The sequence below is a fragment of the Cherax quadricarinatus genome, chromosome 95 (assembly GCF_038502225.1).
Source record: "Cherax quadricarinatus isolate ZL_2023a chromosome 95, ASM3850222v1, whole genome shotgun sequence".
NCBI lineage: Eukaryota > Metazoa > Arthropoda > Malacostraca > Decapoda > Parastacidae > Cherax > Cherax quadricarinatus.
Window position 1 is genome coordinate 3,729,109 of NC_091386.1, and position 23,529 is coordinate 3,752,637.

General features: G+C 38.9%; 1 protein-coding gene across 1 annotated transcript in view; it reads right to left on the minus strand.

Annotated features, from left to right (window-relative positions):
* LOC128703904 (protein jim lovell) overlaps positions 1-23,529 on the minus strand; it is a 237,146-nt gene that overhangs the window by 162,916 nt on the left and 50,701 nt on the right. Inside the window, exons 6-7 of the mRNA XM_070104890.1 lie at positions 17,537-17,649; positions 4,012-4,129 (exon numbers count right to left, since the gene is read on the minus strand). Coding sequence (XP_069960991.1) covers positions 4,012-4,129; positions 17,537-17,649 — 231 coding nt within the window. The remainder of the gene's footprint in view (positions 1-4,011; positions 4,130-17,536; positions 17,650-23,529) is intronic.

Sequence of the window (23,529 nt, forward strand, 5' to 3'; positions counted from 1 at the left end):
CCTTGATGTTTCTAGTCTATAAAAATGGCTTTCATGGATGAATAAAGAACCAAATGAACTGGAGGGTATTGTGTACTGTGGTGTCAGCACACTTCTGGCATGAAAATGATTGAATGAATGACGGTGACTGTTTCCTTCTTTGGGTCACAATGCCTTGGCAGATGATGGCCAGTAAAAAAAAAAAAAAAAAATGCTAATGATGCAAAAAATCATGTGCAAGATAAGCCCGTATAGTAGTAAAATTGACTGAAAACTCCCCCTTACAAGAGTGACAAGATAAGCACGTATAGTAGTAAAATTGACTGAAAACTCCCCCTTACAAGAGTGACAAGATAAGCACGTATAGTAGTAAAATTGACTGAAAACTCCCCCTTACAAGAGTGACAAGATAAGCCCGTATAGTAGTAAAATTGACTGAAAACTCCCCCTTACAAGAGTGACAAGATAAGCACGTATAGTAGTAAAATTGACTGAAAACTCCCCCTTACAAGAGTGACAAGATAAGCACGTATAGTAGTAAAATTGACTGAAAACTCCCCCTTACAAGAGTGACAAGATAAGCACGTATAGTAGTAAAATTGACTGAAAACTCCCCCTTACAAGAGTGACAAGATAAGCAAGTATAGTAGTAAAATTGACTGAAAACTCCCCCTTACAAGAGTGACAAGATAAGCAAGTATAGTAGTAAAATTGACTGAAAACTCCCCCTTACAAGAGTGACTAGATAAGCACGTATAGTAGTAAAATTGACTGAAAACTCCCCCTTACAAGAGTGACAAGATAAGCACGTATAGTAGTAAAATTGACTGAAAACTCCCCCTTACAAGAGTGACAAGATAAGCATGTATAGTAGTAAAATTGACTGAAAACTCCCCCTTACAAGAGTGACAAGATAAGCTAGTAGTAAAATTGACTGAAAACTCCTCCTTACAAGAGTGACAGAAGAATGACAGAATTTAACGTATATAAAAACCATGGAATAAAATTGGGGGACAGCAGTAACAGGCCACATAAAGAGATTATGTGATAAATATTAGAAGTCCCCATAAGATGACATTAATGAAGTAGTGAGAAACGTATACGCTAACATGGCAAATTTCAAAATATGCTTCAAATACTTTCAGATTGTAGTTTAGATCAAAATGGGAATGTGCAGCTGTAGTGTTGTGTCTGCGCTTGAATGTGCAGCTGTAGTGTTGTGTCTGCACTTGAATGTGCAGCTGTAGTGTTGTGTCTGCGCTTGAATGTGCAGCTGTAGTGTTGTGTCTGCGCTTGAATGTGCAGCTGTAGTGTTGTGTCTGCGCTTGAATGTGCAGCTGTAGTGTTGTGTCTGCACTTGAATGTGCAGCTGTAGTGTTGTGTCTGCGCTTGAATGTGCAGCTGTAGTGTTGTGTCTGCGCTTGAATGTGCAGCTGTAGTGTTGTGTCTGCGCTTGAATGTGCAGCTGTAGTGTTGTGTCTGCGCTTGAATGTGCAGCTGTAGTGTTGTGTCTGCACTTGAATGTGCAGCTGTAGTGTTGTGTCTGCGCTTGAATGTGCAGCTGTAGTGTTGTGTCTGCACTTGAATGTGCGGCTATAGTGTTGTGTCTGCACTTGAATGTGCAGCTGTAGTGTTGTGTCTGCACTTGAATGTGCAGCTGTAGTGTTGTGTCTGCACTTGAATGTGCGGCTGTAGTGTTGTGTCTGCACTTGAATGTGCAGCTGTAGTGTTGTGTCTGCACTTGAATGTGCAGCTGTAGTGTTGTGTCTGCACTTGAATGTGCGGCTGTAGTGTTGTGTCTGCACTTGAATGTGTGGCTGTAGTGTTGTGTCTGCGCTTGAATGTGCAGCTGTAGTGTTGTGTCTGCACTTGAATGTGCAGCTGTAGTGTTGTGTCTGCACTTGAATGTGCGGCTATAGTGTTGTGTCTGCACTTGAATGTGTGGCTGTAGTGTTGTGTCTGCACTTGAATGTGCAGCTGTAGTGTTGTGTCTGCACTTGAATGTGTGGCTGTAGTGTTGTGTCTGCACTTGAATGTGCAGCTGTAGTGTTGTGTCTGCACTTGAATGTGCAGCTGTAGTGTTGTGTCTGCACTTGAATGTGCAGCTGTAGTGTTGTGTCTGCACTTGAATGTGCGGCTATAGTGTTGTGTCTGCACTTGAATGTGTGGCTGTAGTGTTGTGTCTGCACTTGAATGTGTGGCTGTAGTGTTGTGTCTGCACTTGAATGTGCAGCTGTAGTGTTGTGTCTGCACTTGAATGTGCAGCTGTAGTGTTGTGTCTGCACTTGAATGTGCAGCTGTAGTGTTGTGTCTGCACTTGAATGTGCGGCTATAGTGTTGTGTCTGCACTTGAATGTGTGGCTGTAGTGTTGTGTCTGCACTTGAATGTGTGGCTGTAGTGTTGTGTCTGCACTTGAATGTGCAGCTGTAGTGTTGTGTCTGCACTTGAATGTGCAGCTGTAGTGTTGTGTCTGCACTTGAATGTGCAGCTGTAGTGTTGTGTCTGCACTTGAATGTGCAGCTGTAGTGTTGTGTCTGCACTTGAATGTGCGGCTATAGTGTTGTGTTTGCACTTGAATGTGCGGCTATAGTGTTGTGTCTGCACTTAAAAAATATGTGCATAAATGCTAAAAAGTCCTAACATGCTACAAAGTTGGCTCCTTGTGGTAATAAAAAGTTATGATAAAATGAAAGCACTAAAAATATCCTTATTCGTCCACAGGAAGAAAACTAGACATGATAATAACATACATGTCCAAGATAATAAAAGGATCTGGGAGAATAAGTTACCTTAGCACCACCAAGAGAAAAAAAAAAAGGATAAAATTGGCAGACTGAGAAAAAAGCAGCTGTGAAACTATACTGGGAAGTTTTTCTGTTTTTCTTCACAAGCGGAACACTAAACCAAGATCCAAAAGGTACTATTGAAAATCAGTGAAAACTTTACCAGATAAAGTACCGATGCTGGGATACTACGCGCACAGCTCTGCTTCTATAACTACAAAATGGTCAACACACCAGTTAAACTACATACCACTGCTAAAAATAGCAGGAGCATGAAATATTTAAAGACAAAAGGATATAAAACCAATACTAATTCTAAGGGCAATTTTGAGGTGAAAATAACTGAGTAAACCAGAACTAGTGTAGGCATACCCAATATAAAGGAACATAATGTAAATATGGATATCCTCTCTAATCCCCATGGCAGTGCCTCCATGAGCAATCAAAGTCAATCGTAAATACTTTTATATACGCTAATGAAATAAAATAAACAAAAACTTCGAGACAAATGCTAGTTACTATTTTTGGGTGAATAACTGCAAAATCACTTTTTTATCTAAAAAAAATCTTTATTAAAAAAAGTGTTATGATTTATGCACGTAGAGCCATGCGAGGCAGGTTACAATATCCGACTACATTTTATCACGAAGGTGATAGTGAACATGGTGGGAAGGGTTTTGTCTATGTGGATCCCCTCACGATATGTTCTTTGAGTATATAATGGCATGTAAGTATCTTGTCAATTGTTTAACAACAAATATTATACCTGTATACAAGTACTTAAAAGTCACGAACACAAAACTACACTATGTAACTCAACCATTCAGTTTTGAGTCTGGTTCACTGATTATAATAAACTCAACTTTTTCCTTCTTGGCTTGAGCCATAACCATATGCTAAAAATTCTATAATTGATTATCTGACAGCTTTAATAACTACCCTTGCCTAATTCAAAGAATCTATTAATGCCTATTCTCAACAAGCTTCCTCCTGAACAGTAATGAAAAACTTTTCTGTCTTTGTATGAGCATAAATTGGAAGTCAAATACATACACGGTCAAATGTGTGACAACACTGCTGACCCAGCATGTGTTTTATCCAATTTTGAAGATATTTTTATTTATCTGCTTTTAATTCCAATTCTGGAACATCCTGATAATCAAGGTATTGGTATATGTGTTTGGCTTTATTCCTATAGATATTCCTATACAAAACTCTTCCAAAGGCAACTCATTAAGGGTTACATACCTTGTGAATGCGAGGACGTTAAGGGAGAATCACTGCTGGTCCCTGGAGTCATATTCGACTCGTCACCCGTGTCTTGACTCGCACCCTGGAGCATCAGCATTGCATCAGCTACACGATTCTATAAGCAACATATCCAATTATTACACCCACACACACACACACACACACACTTGTCATTCTCTAAGCTACTCATGTTTTAGAGAGAAGTGGTTAGAATATCTAATGGCTACACCGAGGCACACACTACACTCATACCAACAACTACACAGCTCTTCATACACTATCAATTCCCTAGATCACTGAACACAAATAAATAAAACAGGTAATACTATAGAAACTCCTCCTCTTGTATAAGTTACTTAATGTAAAAAGAAGAAAATCTTTAGCTTTCTTCTTTTTCTGGTCACCTGCCTTGGCGGGAGACAGCCGGCGTGTTGGAAAAAAATATAAACAAATAAATTAACAACACTTCAATTTAAAAAAAAATACTACAAACAAATTAATAACACCTCAATTTTATCAGGTCTTTACAAAATATTTTCAACTGCACATCTGCCTATCACCACCTATAATATATAATCACAAAAACGGATCACTTACATGTCTCTCAAGTCGCACTTATATCTACATGCTTTCCATGTGTCTGGCAAAACATCAGAAAGCTTGTTAAACTTATTCCACAAACACACTGGACTGTTGACATGGTACTTATTACTTTTCTCTACAATCCCCTTGTATTAACGTTTTCATCAAGTAGGCTTCAAATAGCTATACTCCATTTTTTTTTATCAATTTACATCAAATTTTTAAAAGTACAGCGAATACACACACTACACACTCTGTAGATGTTAACATGTTAACTTTAAAATAATTAATTTTAAATAATTCCATTACTGCAGAGTTCAGTGTAGATCATTTCAACACTATCAAATAAACTGATCTATACAAATTCTAATCCTGTATAACAATACACTACTAAAGTCATCTCTACAAACTTGAGGTCTTCTGTATTTGCAGGTCAATTAACCGTTGTTTTTAGAGGGGGACAACTAGCAAATAGATTAAATTATCTGTTTCTGTGGCTCAATGGCATTCTCACACCCAAATTTTCCATTTCCATCATTATTTTTTTTATTTATGTCAATATTAACCAGACTACAGTAATGAACCCAGCTTTGCTATGTAGATATGTATAATTTTGTATTATTCACGGCTTTTATTTTTGTGGACCTCTAGGAACATAACTCCAAGTGAATATTAAGACAACTGTACATTTTTCCAACATATTTTGTTGTGCATCTAGCGTGTACACCTGCTCGACGCACTTTATTTAACCTTAACAACAGCTGTTCCACCTAATCCTGTGGAATGCCTGTGGTATCTCACCCAATACATGAGCTGAAAGAAAAAATTTTATTACATTTATAAAATCTCCATGGGGAAGTGGAGAAGAATCCTTCCTCTGTAAGTCATGCATGTCGTAAGAGGCAACTAAACTGCTGGGAGCAAGGGGCTAGTAACGTCTCTTCCTGTATACTTTACTAAATATAAAAAGAAGACAACTTTTTTTTTCTTTGGGGGGGGGGGGGGGTCACCCTGCCTCGGTACAAGGCGGCTGTAAAAAAAATATATACAGTGGACCCCTGACTTACGATATTAATTCGTTCCAGAAGGCTGTTCGGGTGCCGTTACCAAACGAATTTACTCCCATAAAGAATATTGTAAATTAGATTAGTCTGTTTCAGACCCCCAAAAATACTTACAAAAGCACTTATAAAAATACACTTACATAATTGTTCGAGTTGGGAGCTGTTCGTAAGTCGGGGGTCCACTGTATATATATAAAAATAAAATATCAGTTCTGAAGAAAAGTAATGGCATTTACAACAGACAGTATATTTAATTACGGTAAACCCTCAATTTAACCGAATAATAGAAGGAAGCAAATGGCCGGTAATGGAGATAGTGGTCTCCATTATTATTACTATCATAGTAACAATAATATACAATTTCCTAACTAGCGGACTTTCTCCCTTCTTTCCAAATCAACTGGCCCAGTAGATTACATCTTGTATTTCAGAAGTCCGTTAAAATGAGGTCGTTAAATCAAGAGTATGCAGTAGACACATTCCATCTGACAACACGATGGAACCATCTCTTTCTTTAAGTTTGTACCCTGCAATACTATAAAAAAAGCACAGTGCCATATGTATCAACTTGTGTGAAAACATTAGCATAAACCAACTATCCCAATTAATAACGCTTGCCAACAGAGACTTCAGCTCACATCTAAAAACACATTACTGACTAATTTTGGGATGCTTAACTCAAATCTGCTCCAACATGTATTTTCTTGGAAACAGGACCCCATAGTGAAGAAATTCAAGATGTTAGGTGATGTGACATGCAAGCATGCACACACACACTACACAAAAGTGCGTTCACACACACACAACGCACAAAATTTAGTTTTTGCCTTTGCATGCACTACAAACTTATACCATTAAATAACACATTATGAGATTCTTCCACATACAACGCCCAAAATTACTGATCGTAAGATTTCAATAAATCCTCATAGAGACTAAAGCTCACATTTGTAAACATTGTATTTGTTTCTGAACTGAGAATGAAGTGTAGATAGTGTAGATAATGTAACTTAATGTACTGTAATGTGAACCATGAAGTATATGACTGACAGTACTGACCTTGTTTTTTATCTTAACAGCTGTGTCCTGCCAAGGTAGGGTGACCCAAAGAAACCACACTCACCAGAATTCAATCACTCTCTTTCCAGAAATGTGTGACACTGCAATCAATTACCCTCCAAATGCAGCATCCCCTCACTCTCTAGAGCAGGGGTTCCCAACCAGGGGTGCTCGCACACCCTGGGGGTGCGAGACATCATTCCAGGAGGTGCAAGAAGCGTCCGGCTTAATAACAGGAAATTGATTCATTTATTACTTATTATTATTATCTTTATTTTCATCTCTTTATTTCAGATTATCATCATAACCCTTCATGTCGAAGAAAAAGGAAATGGAATGATGACTGCGTTCGTTTTGGTTTCACTTGCAACGATAAGACTAAGGATCTGCAAAAGCCTCAGTGCATAATCTGGGGAATTGTTTTCTCCAACGCTGATTTGAAGCCATCTAAGCTGCAAGAACACTTCAACAACCAACATGGTGGGGTCAATGTTGCAGGCCATGATCTTAAGTCGTTGCAAGCTAAAAGAGCCCGTTTTGATTCTCGAGCAACCCTTAGTATAAAGCACCCTTCTGGCAAGACAGTGATGGAGTGAATGATGGTGAAAGTTTTTCTTTTTCAGGCCACCCTGCCCTGGTGGGAACCGGCCAGTGATAATAAAAAAATAAAAAAATCTGTTGACAAACCACTGCTGATGGCTTCATACCAAGTGGCATACAAAGTAGCAAAGTCTAAGAAACCTCATACTATTGCAGAAGAGCTTATCAAACCACGTGCATTAGAAATGGCTACAACTATTCTCGGAAACGAAGCAAGAAAGAAGCTTGAATTAGTGCCACTGTCAAATAATGTTATTCGAAGCCGAATTGACGATTTGAGTTTAGATATTTTGGAACAAGTTATCTCACATATGAAGGCTAGTCCCTTGAAAATCTCCCTTCAGTTGGACGAAACTACTGATGTTTCTAATTGCAGTCAACTTATTGCACTGGTGAGGTATGTTCATGATGGTGCTAAAAAGGAGAACTTTCTTTTCTGTGAAGAACTGAAAACAACTGCCAAAGCAAAAGATGTGTTTCAGTTTGTGAAAGACTTCTTTGCAAAATATGAATTGGATATCCAAATTATTGGATCTGTGTGTACTGATGGCGCTCCTGCTATGCTGGGAAATAAATCTGGGTTTTTTGCACTGATGAAACAGGAGATTCCATACTTGCAAGGTACTCACTGTTTCCTTCATCGTCATGCTTTGGCATCAAAAACCTTTCCTCTAAAATTAAAGAAAGTCCTTGATACTTCAGTAAAGACCATCAGCTGGATTAGGGGTCGTGCTCAAAATCACCGCCTTTTTAAGTCACTTTGTGAAGATCTTGGAAGTGAACATACAGTTTTACTTTTCCACACAGAAGTCCGATGGCTCTCCCGTGGGAGAGTTTTAACCCGCTTCTTCGAACTGTGAGAAGAAATCAAAGTATTTCTGAAGGAACGTCGCTGTGATCTGCTTGAAGAGTTGGAATTGCAAGAATTCAATCAAATCTTAGCGTATTTGAGTGACATATTCAGGTTTTGTGGGCTAGGGGCTTGGACTTCCAGCAAGCATGCATGAGCGTGTTAGATAGGAGTGAATGGAGACGAATGATACTTGGGACCTGACGATCTGTTGGAGTGTGAGCAGGGTAATATTTAGTGAAGGGATTCAGGGAAACCGGTTATTTTCATATAGTCGGACTTGAGTCCTGGAAATGGGAAGTACAATGCCTGCACTTTAAAGGAGGGGTTTGGGATATTGGCAGTTTGGAGGGATATGTTGTGTATCTTTATACGTATATGCTTCTAAGCTGTTGTATTTTGAGCACCTCTGCAAAAGCAGTGATAATGTGTGAGTGTGGTGAAAGTGTTGAATGATGATGAAAGTATTTTCTTTTGGGGGATTTTCTTTCTTTTTTGGGTCACCCTGCCTCGGTGGGAGACGGCCGACTTGTTGAAAAAAAAAAAAAATTCACTTGTATGAATGATCCGAGTTTATCACTTCAAGGTAAAAATATAAACATGCTGAATTGCTAAGAAAAGCTAAATGCATTCAAAGATAAGTTATATCTGTGGTGTCAACGAGTGAAAAGAGGAAATCTTTCAAATTTTCCATCACTTGAAGAAATAGCTGATGGCAATGATCTTCAAGTTTGATTCCTAGCGTTTGTGGAGAAATTGTGACTCATTTGGAAGTGTTGTCGGCATCACTTGATAGATATTTTGATGTAGGGAAGCTGGAATCATCTGAAGAATGGATTATGAATCCTTACTCCTTCAATTTGGATAAAATGTCAGATGATGGAGAGCTGAAAGAAGATCTTATAGATCTGCATTCAAATTGTGCTCTTGAAATGCAATTTGAGAGTAAAACTTTGGAAGAGTATTGGTGCTCGGCTCTGGTTCTGTTTCCAAGACTTTGTCAAACTGCACTAACTCTGCGACAACTTATGTGAATCAGGATTTAGTACTCTTTTGTCAATTAAGACAAAATCTAGAAATCGTTTGAATGCACAGGCAGACGTGTGTTGCTATCACCAACAGTTCCCCGTTTTGAAAACCTCTCAAGCAAGAAACAGGAACAAAAGTCATTGAATTAAAATGGATTTGCAAACTTTTTGGAAGTCAGTCTTTTGATTTTATTATCTTGTACATATTTAAAGAAAGTAACTATTTTTTGTATGGTATATTCAAATGCTAATCTGAAACATCCTTTCTTGTCCATATGTTTGATTTTTTACATATTAAAAAATAAAATTCCTTTCTAAAGGTTTGAAAGGTAGTTCTTGATTTGACTTTTTTGTATATATTTCAAGCAAGAGTTATTATTTTTGTAAGGTGTATTTAAATATCATTCTGTGATATGTTCCTTTTCTGTAAGTCTCATTTTTGTTCACATATTATATTGGAAAGTGAAATAAATATCTTCTTTTGATAAAATTTAGTATGATTCCACATCCTTTATCCTTGAACAAAGTTTAAGTTGTAGGGGGTGCGAGGTTAGAGCAAAAATTTTATAGGGGTGCGGGAGTAAGAAAAGGTTGGGAACCACTGCTCTAGAGCATAGGCACTACCCTTTCCACTTCCAGAGTGCAGGCACTGCCCTTTCCATCTCCAGAGTGCAGGCACTGCCCTTTCCACCTCCAGTGTGAAGGCACTGCCCTTTCCACCTCCAGTGTGAAGGCACTGCCCTTTCCACCTCCAGTGTGAAGGCACTGCCCTTTCCACCTCCAGTGTGAAGGCACTGCCCTTTCCACCTCCAGTGTGAAGGCACTGCCCTTTCCACCTCCAGTGTGAAGGCACTGCCCTTTCCACCTCCAGTGTGAAGGCACTGCCCTTTCCACCTCCAGTGTGAAGGCACTGCCCTTTCCACCTCCAGTGTGAAGGCACTGCCCTTTCCACCTCCAGTGTGAAGGCACTGCCCTTTCCACCTCCAGTGTGAAGGCACTGCCCTTTCCACCTCCAGTGTGAAGGCACTGCCCTTTCCACCTCCAGTGTGAAGGCACTGCCCATCCATGTCCAGAGAACAGGCACTGCCCTTTCTACCTCCAAAGTACAGGCACTTCCCTTTCTGCCTCCAGAGTACAGGCACTTCCCTTTCTACCACCAGAGTACAGGCACTGCCATTTCCACCTCCAGAATACAGGCACTGCCCTTTACACTTAATAAAAGCCATATAGCATGAACTAATTGAATATTCAATTCTCTTGGATTATTGTAACTCCTAGATTTATATTTACACTCACGTATGAGACTGTGCGTCACTGCCTTTTCAATCTTAAGTTTGCCCAAAATGCTCTGCATACACAAATAACCCGCACATAAAAGAGAAGCTTACGATGACGTTTCGGTCCGACTTGGACCATTTACAAAGTCACATCAAGGTCCAAGTCGGACCGAAACGTCGTCGTAAGCTTCTCTCTTTCATGTGCGGGTTATTTGTGTATCGTTCCAGTCACGTTATTGTGCTTTTTTTTGTTAGTTATGCTCTGCATATTAAGGGGCTTTCTACATGCACACCAAAATGTCATTCACCTTTGTACAGTATTGTATCATGCTGAAATAAAGTATCTTATCTTATGAACTAGTGATAAAGAAAACCAAAACCAAGATTCAATATCATAATCTTAAGACCTAAATCCAAAAGGAAAGTTTGTGGTACAAGCTGAAGAAGGTAGTCGAAAAGCAAGAGAAAGCCTTACTATACTCTCTGATTTACCTATTATGATGATGTTTCTAATTTACCTATGATGATGATGTTTCAGTCCATGCTGAACCAAAATAAACACTGACAATCAGTCCTTTTTAGGCCAACATGCCTCAACACAGTAAGTTAAGAAGCTATACTTCCCACATCTGGCTGGACTAAAGACTCGTTTACTTAAAAAGCTACAGAGAGTACTGTTTGCATGGTTATCAAGGCCAAGGGTGGTCTCACAAAGTACCAACAGTCAGGTCATAATTAGAAACACCCTTTACTTGGTAATGCACAGCATTACACTGAATGCAAATGCATCAATGCATAATATGTGAAAATTTTCAATAACGTTCTCTAGTGAACTAGCTAAAAACAACCAATCCAAATTTCTGATGTTCCTAAATTAAAATGTGATTATGTAAACATTACACCAACTTGGTGATGTATGATCAAACATCCACCATGTACTATCCATGTAACCACTGCAAATAAGTTTTTTTTTTTTTTTACATTGTGTCCCAAATTACGAGTGACAAAAAAGATGAAAACTCATTTACCATCATTCATTCAATATCTGTCTTGCCAGAAATATGTGGCATAACAATTCTATTACCCTTTGAATCCCAACATTCCACCCCTCCTTCAGAGTGTAGGCACTATACTTTCCACCTCTGGGACTCAAGTCTACCTAGCCGTATTGCTACTTTTAAAGGAAAAAATTAATTTGGGATTGATTTTTTTTATCAACCGATTTTTGACTAAAGGCATTTTTGTTTTGTATACTGAATAACAATTTGGTTTCACAAGTACAGTGGACCCCCGGTTTATGATATTATTTCATTCCAGAAGTATGTTCAGGTGCCATTACTGAACGAATTTGTTCCCATAAGGAATATTGTGAATTAGATTAGTCCATTTCAGACCCCCAAACATAGACGTACAAACTTTTTTTTTTTTTTTTTTTCAACAAGTCGGCCGTCTCCCACCGAGGCAGGGTGACCCAAAAAAAAAGAAAGAAAATCCCCAAAAAGAAAATACTTTCATCATCATTCAACACTTTCACCACACTCGCACATTATCACTGTTTTTGCAGAGGTGCTCAGAATACAACAGTCTAGAAGCATACACATATAAAGATACACAACATATCCCTCCAAACTGCCAATATCCCAAACCCCTCCACTTACATAATTGGTCGCATTGGGAGGCGATCGTAAAGTGGGGGTCCACTGTAGTTACAAGAATAAATACTCAACCTGGTAACACTGATAACTCTTACGTAGTAAGTGTGAGAGTGGAGGCAAGTGGTTATTTTGTGCTTTACAAGCTGTTGAAGTGTGAGCTAGTTAACATTTATGAAGAAATTCAAGGAAACCGGTTAGCCAGACCGAGTCCTGGAGGCAAGAAGTACAGTGTCTGCACAATGAAGGAGGGGCGGGAATACAGTGGACCCCCGCATAACGATTACCTCCGAATGCGACCAATTATGTAAGTGTATTTATGTAAGTGCGTTTGTACGTGTATGTTTGGGGGTCTGAAATGGACTAATCTACTTCACAATATTCCTTATGGGAAAAAATTCGGTCAGTACTGGCACCTGAACATACTTCTGGAATGAAAAAAGTTCGTTGACCAGGGGTCCACTGTACTGTAGTTTGGAGTCACCTGAACCGTTGTATCAGTGCACCTCTGGCAAGACAGTGATGGAGTGAGCAATGGTGAAATTGTTTCTTCTTTTTAATGTTACCTTACCTCAGTGAGAGACAGACGGTGTGTCAAAAAAAAAAAAAAAGATGCTAAACCTGTGTAGGTCAGTGTTTCATAAGGGGATTATTATATGAAAAATCCCATTACAACAAAAATCCACCAAATTAATAGCCTAGCATGCAACTGTAGAACAAACTGTTATAAACAAGATTTTTAAGAAACTTACAAGACAAAGGTAACTTGTAAATAAAACTTATATTTCTAAACCAACACCACCACCACTAGAGAACAATATAAACTTTAAACCACGCAAGGATACAGATCCTTGACACATTAAACCTCAACTGTATCAGTCAAATATTTACCTGTAAACAAGGCAAAAAAAAAAAAAAAAAATCATAAACATTAATATACAGGACGATACACAAATGTTACACCAAATGGGTAAATTTTACAATTAAGAAAACAAGTGTTAGCTAAATGAATATATACCATAAACCCGGTGTAAAAAATAATACTTTGGAAAAAAATTATACAGGCATGAAACAAAAAATTATAATTTATTTGTAATGCAAATTGACTTCCCAAAGTCAAGCCAGCCTGCACCTCCACCTAGCCATCCAACACTTCAAAAGACAGTAAATACAGAATCAATAAATATGAAAAATGCTATACCAAATGCATATTTCTTACCATTCTTATTTGTATGATCCTCATACTGGCAATGTCTTCTTCTCTAATTATCTTCAACTATCACCATTTCTATTTTTATCACCTAGTCTTTTACCTGCCTGCACTCTTAACCCTTCGAGGGTCCGTCCCACAGTTCTATGACTGAAGCCAGGGTCCAAGCCGTAGTTCTACGTCACGAGCTCGGCTCACTTAGATAAGCTGTGAGTGGTAAATTTGGGCCTAGATATGAGAGAATGCATCTATGGGGTAAGTGTGCACCATATAAAACAAATCCTGCAACACACAGTGCATAATGAGAAAAAACTACGACTGTTTTTGGATTAAAACAACGGCTTTGCGGTGTATATTCATGTAGTTTTTACAGTTATATTCATGGTTTTTTGGTCTCATTTGATAGGAAGGAATATATATTAGAGAAAGAGAGATGATTTTGATCAGTTTTAGTACTGAAAATAGCTTGAAACTGAGTTCAAAGTAGCGGAAATGTTTGATTTTTGCTTAGGTTCAAGAGTAAACAAATGATGTCATGCGTCCAATACACGTCAACCGCTGGGTCTAATACACATTTGCAATTGCTCTGATATTATTTATACAATTATTGCAACATTGCACAACAGTAAATCTTCTATTTTTTTGTGTGAATAAATATTTTTTGTGAATAAAAAATCAAAATGGAAGTCATGTGTAAAGCCTGAAAAAGTAACTAATGAACAGAGGAAATGTTAGTTTAGTGCCAGTAATGTCTGCACTGTTTATTCTGGACCCTATTTTGAAATGGGAATATTTTGAATTTTGTGTGAAATTGGCCAAATTACCAAATTCTGATCACTTTATTGGGTAGTTGAAATAGTTAATTGGGAAGTTTCTTGTGCTCAGTCAATAAAATACAAGTAATACTAGTGAAATAGCTAAGAATCTGGTCGACTGGAATAATGTAATTGGCCTAAAATAGTAGTCAAAGTGGGCAAAATCGCCGGTGTAAATATCACTGATATGGCAAAATTTGCAATAATGTAATTTCGTCAATTTTCCAACAAATTTCGTATTTTTTGTTTTATTACCTTCAGAAAAAGATTCCCTACCATATCACAAGAAATTTTTTTTTTTTTTTAAATTCTTGGGCCCTGTGGACAAGTCTCAGATCGGGGGTCTGGACCCTGAAAGGGTTAAGGTGGGTGTGACTTCATGATGAAAAGTTCTTGGTCCAAAGAATTGGAGTAACCCTCCCTATTTTTTTTACTAAGCCTGATTACCCCCCACATCCCACTGCTCTTCTCCAAGTGCTATATGATCCTTACAGGTACAGTGGAACCTTGGTATGCAACCTTAATTCATTCTAGAAGGCCGTTCGAGTGCCACTCTGAGTATTGAACAAGTTCTTCCCAACCAATTTTCTGTTTGGTTGGCTGTTATCACTAATTGTCGTAGGCCCCATGGTGACTTATTTATACAAATACAAAAAAAAAAAAAAAAAAAAAAAAAAATGCGAAGAAACACGAAATAGTTTACAGCGAAATTCTGGCAGGTTGTATTTGTTTGGTCGCGTGCTGAGCTTTGTTCGAGTAGGGAGCTGGTCGTATACCGAGGTTCCACCGTACTTGACATGCTGTTTGAGTGTGAGCAAGGTAACATTTATGAAGGGATTCAGGGAAACTGGTTAGCTGGACTTGAATCCTGGAGGTGGAAGGTGCAATGGGGGCATTACAATTGAGAGGGTCATCTGAGTTGTGATGCCAGCACCCATCTGACAAAAGTCAGCAAATGAATGAATGATTGTGTGAACTCTTTTATGGGCATGTTAAAAAACTGGCAAAACAGGTGGGACCCACTTTGCAGTGCTTCACTTTACAGCATTTTGCTAATACGGCAGTTTTTGATTATAGCCATTCTTCATTTATTCAGATTTCCTACAATAAATATATTCACCACTCGCTGTAAGTTAAGGACAAAAATAATTTTAAAATAAGTAATGTGTCCTTGGTGGGATACGGCCGGTATGCTAAAAAAAAAAAATAGTGTCTGTACCGTATATGCATTTTTTAATTTTTTAGGCCTAGTTCTATTGCTGACTTAATACACGATAGTGTAAACACGTTATCAGGCTTTTATATGCATCTGAAAGTGAAAAAAAAAGGCTGTTTCACTTTAGAGTGACTGTTTGCTTTAAAGAAGTAACCAGGAAGCTAACCTGCTTGTAAGTGGGGCCCTCCTGTAGCTGTTTCTCATTTTATGCTGTGGATGCATTCCAGGGTCATGGCAGCTGTACTAGGCCTGGTCGGCTCATAAACACTTAATTCTTCATAGCAATTTTCAACACGCTTTTTGATCTGTACCAATCATATACAATGAATGTCTTCTGCATATACGAATTACCAATATCGTGGGTTAAGTGTTAAACCCACAGGGGTCATACATGTGGAAAATGGAAGATAATCAGGAATAATCCAAGAAAGGGGAAGACAGCTCTAGTTTCTTGGATAAAAAGTTCTTTGCCATCAAGACATCCTTCCCTTTTAAAGGGGCACTGAAGACAAATGACCCTTTGTTACTGAGCTTATTACTACACAGGCTGGTTTGACCCTACACACATTCCAGTTTAAGATTCTCTAGTTGGCGAGCTTCAAACACTTCGACAGTTTAATTAGTTTGAACCTGTTCTTAATGCATAGGAACAGATAGTTAGGTTAATAATAAACAACCCTTAATTAAATCTCTCCAGTCCCTCCTAACTGCAACATGAGCACAATATAATTATGTAATTCAAATTACAATTTTTTTAAACACTTTCACCATTATTCATTCAATCACTGTTTTGCCAGAAGCACGCTGACCCCAAAGTTCTGACGACCCTCTGACCTACAACATCCCCACCCGTCCTTCAGAGTGCCAGCACCGTACTTCCCACCTCCAGCATTGCAGTCTGGCTAACCAGTTTGCCTGAATCTTTCCTATATATTTTTTATTTATTTATTAACACATCGGCCATCTCCCACCAAGGCAGGGTGGCCCAAAAAAGAAAAACTTCATCATTCACTCCATCACTGTCTTGCCAGAGGCATGCTTACACTACAGTTATAAAACTGCAACATTAACACCCTTCCTTCAGAGTACAGACACTGTACTTCCCATCTCCAGGACTCAAGTTCTGCCTGCCGATTTCACTGAACCCTTCATAAATGTTACCTTGCTCACACTCCAACAGCACATCAAGTCCTAAAAACCATTTGTCTACATTCGCTCCTATCTAACACGCTCACACATGCTTGTTGGAAGTCCAAGCATGCACAAAATGAATACTGGAAGACTTAAATATGCCGCCAACATTATACAAATTAACCTTCGGCAGAGACTCTTCGCAACTCATATGACTAATATCACAATCTTGCTGAAAATAAACCAAGCAAAACCAAAATCATCAAATCAAACATAAAATATAATCTGCAATTATGATCTATAATAAGACAACTTTAAGAAAATAAAACTTACTAATCAGGTTTTCTTGAAAAATAGAATCCTGAGAGACTAATTATAAAGCTATTTCACCACTGATATTTTTATCAATTATACTTAACTCCCATGTATACAGTGAGAGAAAAAACATCCAGCCAGATCAACCAGGCTGTGACGGACATGTGGGACAGCTGGCCACCAGCAGCAACAGCCTGGTTAACCAGGCAAGCACCAGGTGACCAAGAGTAGAAAAACTCTCGGAACTCATCAGAGGTAAAAGCAAGCCTAAACATACATTAAGATGAAAATAAAGCCAAATAAAACATTTCATTCTGAAGTCAGATAATAATTATTTAAATTACTACCAATATTTATGATCGAGTATCAAAAAACTTTCTCAATCTGTAGTACACAAAAAATGTAATAAAGTTGGTAGAATTACCGACAATATGTAAAGTAAAAGGACACAAGTGCAACTAATGTGACATTTATTGTGGCAACGTTTCGCTCTCCAGGAGCTTTATCAAGCCATGGCTTGATAAAGCTCCTGGAGAGCGAAACGTTACCACAATAAATGTCACATTAGTTGCACTTGTGTCCTTTTACTTTACACAAAAAATGCATATTACTACACAAGTGCACAGAATAACATTACCGATACCAACAAAAAACAAAACTACGGGGTAAATACAACAGCAATTAAGAGCGACTTTGTGCACTTACTTAGCAACCTCTACTTACCACATTAGAATCCTGTTCTACATCCCTGGATTGTGGTTTCTCATTCTCGTGTTCATCAAGAGGTTCGTCTTTGACTTCATACGCTCGTCCCTTCTCCTCATTTTCTGCCTCTTCTGCAACACAGGATAATAAACACCAACTAGTACACATTAACTGTCTATGGTCATTGTTTATAAGACCCGAGGACTGTGGTTCAAAAATGGGTGTGGGACTGGGTAAGATGGTGTGGGATTGGGCAAGGTGGTGTGGGACTAGACAAGGCAGTGTGGGACTAGACAAGGCAGTGTGGGACTGTACAAGGTGGTGTGGGACTGTACAAGGTAGTGTGGGACTGTACAAGGTGGTGTGGGACTGTACAAGGTAGTGTGGGACTGTACAAGGTAGTGTGGGACTGTACAAGGTAGTGTGGAACTGTACAAGGTAGTGTGGAACTGTACAAGGTAGTGTGGAACTGTACAAGGTAGTGTGGACCTGTACAAGGTAGTGTGGGACTGAACAAGGTAGTGTGGGACTGGACAAGGTAGTGTGGGACTGTACAAGGTAGTGTGGGACTGTACAAGGTAGTGTGGGACTGTACAAGGTAGTGTGGGACTGAACAAGGTAGTGTGGGACTGAACAAGGTAGTGTGGGACTGAACAAGGTAGTGTGGGACTGGACAAGGTAGTGTGGGACTGTACAAGGTAGTGTGGAACTGTACAAGGTAGTGTGGAACTGTACAAGGTAGTGTGGACCTGTACAAGGTAGTGTGGGACTGTACAAGGTAGTGTGGGACTGAACAAGGTAGTGTGGGACTGGACAAGGTAGTGTGGGACTGTACAAGGTGGTATGGGACTGGACAAGGTAGTATAAAAACATAAGAACATAAGAAAGGAGGATCACTGCAGCAGGCCTGTTGGCCCATACTAGGCAGGTCCTTTATAATCCATCCCACTAACAAAACATTTGCCCAACCCAATTTTCAATGCTACCCAAGAAATAAGCTCTGATAATTCTAACCACTCATTTGCAAGTCCCACTCAAATCCAACCCCTCTCACTCATATATTTATCCAACCTAAATTTGAAGCTACCCAAAGTCCTAGCCTTAATAACCCAACTAGGTAGACTGCTCCACTCATCAACTACCCTATTTCCAAACCAAAACTTTCCTATGTCCTTTCTAAATCTAAACTTGTCTAATTTAAATCCATTACTGCAGGTTCTCTCTTGGAGAGAGATCCTCAAAACCTTATTCATATCCCCTTTATTAATACCCATCTTCCACTTATACATTTCGATCATGTCTCCCCTCATTCTTCGTCTAACAAGTGAATGTAATTTAAGTCTTCAATCTTTCTTCATAAGGAAGATTTCTAATGCTATGTATTAATTTAGTCATTCTACGCTGAATGTTTTCTAATGAATTTATTTCCATTCTGTAATATGGAGACCAGAATTGAGCTGCATAATCTAGGTGAGGCCTTACTAATGACGTATAAAGCTGCAGTATAACTTCTGGACTTCTGTTGCTTACACTTCTTGATATAAATACCAATAATCTATTTGCCTTATTACGTACGCTTAGGCACTGCTGTCTTGGTTTAAGGTTGCTGCTCACCATAACCCCCAAGTCCTTTTCTCAATCTGTATGGCTAAGTTCTACATTATTTAACTTATAAGTGCTAGGGTTATGGACACTCCCGAGCTTCAGAACCTTGCATTTATCTACATTGAACTGCATCTGCCACTTTTCTGACCAAGAATAAAGACTGTCTAAATCCTCCTGAAGTTCCCTAACATCTACGTTTGAATCAATTATCCTACCTATCTGTGTCATCGGCGAATCTGCTCATATCACTAGTAATACCCTCATTAAGGTCATTGATATATATTATAAACAACAACGGGCCTAAGACTGATCCCTGTGGAACGCCACTTGTTACAGATCCCCACTCGGCTTTAACCCCATTTATGGACACTCTCTGCTTCCTGTCTGTGAGCCATGACTCGATCCACGAGAGCACTTTTCCCCCAATGCCATGAGCTGCCACTTTCTTTAATAGTCTTTGGTGCGGAAGTCTATCAAAAGCCTTACTAAAATCTAAGTAAATAATATCAAATTCTTTATCGTGATCAACAGCCTCAAAAGCTTTACTGAAGAAAGTTAATAAATTAGTTAGACAAGAACAGCCTCTCGTGAATCCATGCTGAGTATCATTAATCAAGCTATGCTTATCGAGATGGCTTGTTGTAATCTCAGCTATAATCGACTCAAGCAATTTGCCTACAATCGAGGTCAGGCTTATTGGGCGGTAATTTGACGGTAACGACTTGTTCCCTGCTTTAAAAATAGGAATTACCATAGCCATCTTCCACATATCCGACACTACACCTGTTTGAAGAGATAAATTAAAAATATTAGTTAATGGTTCACAGAGTTCTATTTTGCATTCCTAAAGAACCCTTGAAAAAACCTCATCAGGACCCGGCGACTTATTTTGCTTCAGTCGGTCTATTTGTTTCATAACCATTTCACTAGTGACTGTGATGTTACATAATTTATCTTCTTCAGGCCCACTATAAATATTAATTACTGGAATATTGTTAGTGTCTTCCTGTGTAAAAACTGAGAGAAAATAATTATTTAAAATCGAGCACATTTCATTCTCTTTGTCAGTAAGATGCCCGTAGTTATTTTTAAGGGGACCTATCTTATCTCTAACTTTTGTTCTATAGACCTGGAAAAAACTTTTTGGGTTAGTTTTCGAATCCCTGGCAACTTTAATTTCACAGTCCCTTTTAGCTTTTCTTATCCCCTTTTTTAACGTCCCTCTTAATGCCAATATAATGATTCATAAGATGACCCTCACCTCTTTTGATACGCCTATAAATTCCTATCTTATGCCCTAGTAGATATTTCAGCCTATTATTCATCCATTTTGGGTCATTTCTATTTGATCTATGGGACTGGACAAGGTAGTATGGGACTGGACAAGGCAGTGTGGGACTGGACAAGGTAGTGTGGGACTGGACAAGGTAGTGTGGGACTGGACAAGGTAGTGTGGGACTGGACAAGGTAGTGTGGGACTGGACAAGGTAGTGTGGGACTGGACAAGGTAGTGTGGGACTGGACAAGGTAGTATGGGACTGGACAAGGTAGTATGGGACTGGACAAGGTAGTGTGGGTCTGGACAAGGTAGTGTGGGACTGGACAAGGTAGTGTGGGACTGTACAAGGTAGTGTGGGACTGTACAAGGTAGTATGGGACTGTACAAGGTAATGTGGGACTGAACAAGGTAGTGTGGGACTGTACAAGGTAGTGTGGGACTGTACAAGGTAGTGTGGGACTGTACAAGGTAGTATGGGACTGTACAAGGTAGTGTGGGACTGTACAAGGTAGTGTGGGACTGTACAAGGTAGTGTGGGACTGTACAAGGTAGTGTGGGACTGTACAAGGTAGTGTGGGACTGTACAAGGTAGTGTGGGACTGTACAAGGTAGTGTGGGACTGTACAAGGTAGTGTGGGACTGTACAAGGTAGTGTGGGACTGAACAGGTCACATGAACCCAACACTAATTGGTAAAATGCCGCAACAAATATACATAAAACCCAATATACAGTTTATTGCATTTTACTGGAAAGACATTTCATCCACCAGAGACTTCATCAAGTTTCCTGTCGATGAAGAACTAAAAATCTTTTCAATAAAATGCCATAAAGTGCATAATGCGCCTTTTTTACAGAGCCTGACACAACATGTACTGAAAGGATGACATGTTTACCAAGCACAGTTGATATATTAGACACACGTGCAACTCTTGGGTACCTTTATTGAGGAAACGTTTCGCCACTGTGTGGCGAAACGTTTCCTCAGTAAAGGTACCCAAGAGTTGCACATGTGTCTAATATATCAACATGTCGGTTCTCTGAACCATTCATCTACAAACACCAAGTACAGTACTCAGGAATTACTTTTTTTTTTTTTTCATTTTTGAATGTACAGTCTTAAGACCTGCAAACTTATTTCATAATTTCAAAGTACAGTCTTATCTAAGGTATACTAATGTCCCAAGGATGAGATTTACAATACCCAACTCACACCTAGATACCTATTTACTGTTAGGGAACAATGTTTCAACATTTGTGGCCCCAGACTATTCAACAGCTACCAGATATTAGAACCACTGCTGGGACAAGTGCAAAAGTCTTCAAGAGGAAACTGAACAAGTATTTTTACTAGGTGCAAGATCAACCAGGCTATGATGGATGTGGGACAGTGGGCCACTAGCAGCAACAGCCTAGTTAGGCAAATACCAGACGAGCCTGCCAATGGTCGGGCTCCGAGAGTAGTAGCTATTAATTTACTTGAACCATGCAAATAATGAAGAAAAATGTATCATGCCTAGGTAGTAAGTTGGTAGACAGCAACCACCCAGGGAGGTACAGTAGTATCTCGGGATACGAACTTAATTCGTCCCAGACGGCTGTTCAAGTGCTGATACCAAACGAATTTGTTCCCATAAGAAATTATGTAAATTAGATTAATCCGTTTCAGACCCCCAAAAATACACTTACATAATTGTTCGCGTTTTTATTATTATTATTTTTATAATAAAAAAGAAGCACTAAACCACAAGGGCTATACAGCATTGATTCGTGTTTTGAGCTGTTCATATCCCAAGTTACAACTGTACTACCGTCCTGCCAAATGAGTGTAAAACGGAAGCCTGTAATTGTTTTACATGATGGTAGGATTGCTGGTGTCCTTTTTTCTGTCTCATAAACATGCAAGATTTCAGGTACGTCTTGCTACTTCTACTTACACTTAGGTCACACTACACATACATGCACAAGCATATACAGTGGACCCCCGGTTAACGATATTTTTTCACTCCAGAAGTATGTTCAGGTGCCAGTACTGACCGAATTTGTTCCCATAAGAAATATTGTGAAGTAGATTAGTCTATTTCAGACCCCGAAACATACACGTACAAATGCACTTACATAAATACACTTACATAATTGGTCACATTTGGAGGTAATCGTTATGCGGGGGTCCACTGTATATACACACATCCCTCTGGGCTTTCTGCTATTTTCTTTCTAGTTCTTATTCTTGTTTTTTTCCTGTTATCTCCATGGGGAAGTGGAACAGAATTTTTCCTCCGTAAGCCATGAGTGTTGTAAGAGGCGACTAAAATGCTGGGAGCAAGGGGCTAGTAACCCCTTCTCCTGTATAAATTACTAAATTTAAAAAGAGAAACTTTTGTTTTTCTTTTTGGGCCACCCTGCCTCAGTGGGATATGGCCGGTTTGTTGAAAGAAAGAAAGAAATATGCAAGGCTTCAGGTACGTCTTGCTACTTCTACTAACACTTAGGTCACACTACACATGCATGTAGCAGCATATATATACACACCCCTCTGGGTTTTCTTCTATTTTTCTTACTGATTCATTTTTTTTTTTTAACACACTGGCCATTCCCCACCAAGGTAGGGTGGCCCAAAAAAAGAAAAACTAATTCTTGTCCTTGTTTATTTCTTCTCATCTTCATGGGAAAGTGGAACAGAATTCTTCCTCCATAAACCATGTGTGCCGTAAGAGGCGACTAAAATGCCAGGAGCAAGAGGCTAGTAATCCCTTCTCCTGTATAAATTACTAAATTTAAAAAGAGAAACTTTCAGTTGTCCTTATAGGCCTCAGTGGGATATGGCCAGTTTAGTTGAAAAAAGAAATGCATCAGGCAACAGTAAGCAGAGAAGAAAGCCACTAGTTATGCAATGCATTTCGGGCAACTGGTTATTCCTTTCATGTAAACTACTTAAAATGAATTTCACATTAATATACACACTTCTGAGTCATCTAGGTCTTTAATTTCCTATGTCTTTTATATCAACTTGTAGTTATATATCAATCCAGATATGAATAAACCTGGAAAGCTATTATATGTATATTCACATTATCAGGTCCTCGATGTACAAACATGCCTAAGTGACATACCTTTTGCATCTTAAAA